The 4,342-nt window shown below is 40.1% G+C and overlaps 1 protein-coding gene across 1 annotated transcript in view; it reads left to right on the top strand.

Moving 5' to 3' along the window:
- Positions 1-4,342, top strand: part of PREX2 (phosphatidylinositol-3,4,5-trisphosphate dependent Rac exchange factor 2) — a 327,787-nt gene that overhangs the window by 244,513 nt on the left and 78,932 nt on the right. Inside the window, exon 34 of the mRNA XM_025210219.1 lies at positions 2,589-2,691. Within this exon, the coding sequence (XP_025066004.1) occupies positions 2,589-2,691 (103 nt within the window). The remainder of the gene's footprint in view (positions 1-2,588; positions 2,692-4,342) is intronic.

The following is a 4,342-nucleotide window of genomic DNA, read 5'->3' as shown; positions in this document are numbered from 1 at the left end:
ACCAAACTGATTAAAGGGAGTTCACGGGGCTGCCACCCGATCTCACTCGCCTAGGGCGTCTACACGGTTGGAACTTTCAAAGCCGTCTCTTTCCCAACCTGCCCAAAATATGGAAAGAAGTACTCACCAGTCCATTGAAACCTCCCTCGCCCCACCTGATTAAGTTGGTCCTTCGAGCGTTGCGCCGTTGTGCCCCTCCCTGACTCCGTCAGGCAACCAGGAGACGGTTAGACCTCCGACGAATAAGGTCGGTGGCGCCTGGCCCTCGTGCCATCCACAGTTGTTGCCAGAGCCGAAGAGGGGGACCGGGCAAGGCAGTCAGCTAGGTCCCATCTGGGTCGCCAGAAATTGTTGTCCCCAAAGGACAGTGAGTTGGTGCCCGGTGCGCTTGTGCCAATAAACACACAGGGGTGAAGGATCCAACTTAATCTTTATTTCTGCACAGAAAGTGGTGCTTGGCAATCGTTCGCAAAGCAGGCAGCCACATCCCAGTGGGCGTCTGCCTTATATAGCTACATAACAGGTTTAACTTGCTGATGTGATGACATGTATAGCAAGCCCAGCAAGTAACCCCCCCTCCAGCTCCCCCCCAAGTAACCCCCCTTCTAGCTCCGGAACTTTGTTGATACAGTTTTCCTTCTAGCGAGGTCAGCAATCAGCAACTACGCAACAAGCAATCTCCCCCAGCCTAAACAACCTACTCTATGCCCTTGGTTAGATAAAATACTTTTTCAAAACATACAAAGCTGTTCCCTGGTTAAAATGCAGTAAAAATTCAGGGGTGCTTCATCATAGGGGGACGCTGATAGATGAGACACAGAGGCGGGCTGGTGCATGCTAATTAGCACACTCCAGCAGACTTGCTTTTGACCCTCCAGCATGCTCTTAATTGAGTTTTCTCTGATGCACTGATTACAGCACATTGGAGCAGCCTCCTAGCATGTCTACAGGCACCCAAAGACCTCAAAAATGTGTACTAATTTTATATCTGGTTGCTATCCAGCTTTAATTTGCACATGTAGTCCCTGTGGTTGAGAACCCCATCAGCTGACTGGGCTTCTAGCATCTGTGATATACTATGCACAAGTGGGATGGAGAGTCCTGCAGCTGCAGGGACTCTTAGTGGTATGCTACCACAGCTGCAAGTCCCATTAGCTATGGGACTCACAGTTGTAGGAGCTTTTTACTTGCCAGTGCAGGGGGAGCCTGGGATGGTGATCCTAGGCTGCCCCGTATCAGCAATAAGGTGTTATAGGATCTGATGCTAGGCCCCACAATCATACTGCCTGCTATGCATGTATGGCATGGCAGGAGGTATAATTGTGTGGATTGTGCTTCTGATCCTACCACGCCTTTATCTGAATGTCTGGAGAAGCCCTTAGTTTCATAAGTATGTTTGAACAAATGAAGAGTTTTGAGTTACTTCAGCAATAATATTTTCAGCAGTAATATTAAGGGAACCATTATAAAGGCAACTTTTTCAATAGTTTCTAATCAATCTTTTTGGATGTAAATGGGCTGTGCTACTTTAAGCAAGGGCTCTTGAAGTGAGTTATACTCATTATTACAGTAAAATTCAATAAAGAAGGAGCAATTTTGTAAGGATTTCCAATGTTGCTGAATGCAATCCGATTGTCCTATATCCAGGGAGTTAATAAATTGAACTAGTAGGCAAAATGTTTCAAGTAGAATCCTTCCGTCTATAAATACATAAGAAATACTGCTTAGTTCCATGGACCTGCGGAAAATGGGTTGTTTTTGGTTTTTTTTACCTTTCTGTAATTCAGGATCATTCAGCTAACTCTCATTTTATAGATAATAAGTGTATTGATCTTGTTACCATTTCAGTGCTTAGGGAGAAAATGACATGTGCATCAGTTTTACATTATCCTACTTGGTAGCTTAATATAATTCTGTTCTTCATATTACCTTCCCCATTACTTTACCAGTGTATTGATTTCTTCTGTTGCTGTATTTGAAGTACTTCCCTTCTTAGCAGAAGTTCAGTAAAGTGCTCTTGAAGATTCATAGTTTAGTTTTTGAAGCTGTCATGAGGTACTAGTTACAATTTCAAGGGTTAAGGTTTTTCATTGTTTTGATTTCAATATGAGGGATCATAGACATACACTGCAAGTGAAAATAAAAATGTGTGTTCATAAGTGGAAGTCTTAGTTTTCTGTCATAATGTAAAATTGAAAATCTAGGCTTAGCAGCACACAGAACATTTTCAAGCTTGCTTATTTGCATTAACAAAAATTTCAAATGCAGTTTAATTAAATGCCACAGGAAGACATGGTAGCTGTAAATTAACTTACTGATTTACAGTGTGCAATATATATTAATTTCAATTGAAATAATTTTAATTTTAATCACCCTTTGCCAATAGAAGAGGTAGTAGCTACCCAGTAGAAACAAATCTGTTTTCTGTCACTTAGGAATTAATTATGTTAAACAGTGTTTCAGCAAAACAGGGTGTGACATCCTGCAGTTATTTTTGATGCCTGTATTCCATAATTTCCAGTATAAGCACTAAACTGAAATTGCATAATTTTTATTTGAGGCATTTTTTTTTCTTTTCCCTTTTTCAGACGGATGAACAAGCCATGCTAGAAGATACATTGGTTGCATTATTTGATCTGGAAAAAGTTACTTTTTATTTCAGACAATCAGAACCAGAACCAATAGTTGCAAGTGAGTAATTAAAGAAGTATAATTATGAGATGTATTGTTCTAGGTATTTAAATCAGCCCAGTATATTTCTTCTTTGGAGCATCACACCTCAAGGCCATCACTTGTCTCCCTTTGATATGTAGCCACAATGATAGTTGTTCAATAGCCTCAGCAGAAAGAGAAAATTGTCGTTTGAGTGGAGTCCCCAATGGAATAGGTGTCAGTGCCAGAAAAAAAATGCTCAGAAGATTCAGTTCTCCTTGAAGAATTGTGTGTAAAAAAATTTTTGAGGATTTCTGTGGTAAGTGATCTTGAGTTACAAGTAGATGGAAAAGTATAATGTTCACACGGTTAGATTCTTCCCCTCTGACACTCAGAGAAGTGATTTGCGTTTCCAAGGGAGCCTGGTGATGAAAGATTAACACCTCATTTGGGTGAGGCAGACAGTGCTTTTTTATTTCTGCCAGTAGGAGCAATTTTATATTGTGCAAGGAAGATTCCTTGGAGGCCAACTAGTGGGAGCTTCAAGTACAGGAGCTGAATACAAACATCTTCATACTTCTACCCAAGCTGCCATTCAGATGTAATGACTGGCTTCACACTTCTATTGAAAGAAGGGTTGCAGCTTTTTTCTTCATGTACAATCTCTCCTCATTCATTTTAGTAACCAGAGAGTCTCTGTAATGAGCTTGGCTTGCTTAGTAAAAAATAACTTTTAAAAAAACTCAGAGCTAAAGGAGGGAGAAACTGTATTATTAAGTGCAAGCTTTCAAAAAATCTTGCTCTCTGAGTAGAAACCACTCATCAAGATTTTTGCAATAAGGAAAACTGAAGGAGGAATACAAAGAACTCATTCAAGCAATCAGTGAAATGGTGCCTGAGCTCTCAAAATTCAAGTGCTACCTACCTTCATTGGTAGGGACATACCAATATCACGATTGCATGATTTTTGCAGAAACCATGATTTTGGATGGGCTCTGTGAAAAAGTAAAGGCTTGCTGAGGAAAAAAATAAAAGCTGTCCACTAAGAGAAAAGTACGGGAAGATACCAAAAGGAATGAGATGCAGATACGATATGAACTTTAAAATGAAGGTTATAAATTATGCTGACAAAACAAATAATTGTGAAGTGAGAAGGAAGTATAATGTTACTGAAGCATATGTGCATTGATGGAGACAATTAAAAGAAAAACTTGAGAATGCTAAGACCACATGGAAAACATCTGGGAGTCTGAAACAAGGTTGCTTTCCTGCAATTGGTAAGTTCTCAAGTATGTTTAAGAAAAGAGAAAGGAGGGAATGCCAATCACCCATGAAGTGCTTCAACTCAAGGCTCAAGAAATAGTGAAAGAATGAAACGTTCCACTTCAAAAATTTAAAGCAAGTAGTGGGTAGTGTTCCTATATGATATGGTGAAGTGGCTGAGCTCTGATATGAAAAACATCAGTAGCACAATAGTTGCTATCAGACTGCAGCGAAAAACTTGTTGAGTTCTAGCGGTACATCATTGGGCTATGCAAAACTCATCATTACCTGCTGGGCCAGATAGGCATTGTTGATGAGACCCTGGTCTATGTTGATATGCCGAGTATTGTTAGCATCCATAAAAAGGTGCAAAATCCATAATTATGAGAAATACAGGAAATGAAAAGTTGAAAAGCAATAGGAAGAT

The sequence above is a fragment of the Alligator sinensis genome, unplaced genomic scaffold, assembly GCF_000455745.1.
Source record: "Alligator sinensis unplaced genomic scaffold, ASM45574v1 scaffold1102_1, whole genome shotgun sequence".
Lineage (NCBI taxonomy): Eukaryota > Metazoa > Chordata > Crocodylia > Alligatoridae > Alligator > Alligator sinensis.
Note: the sequence above shows the minus strand (reverse complement) of the source record. Positions and strands in the feature narration are given on the sequence as shown.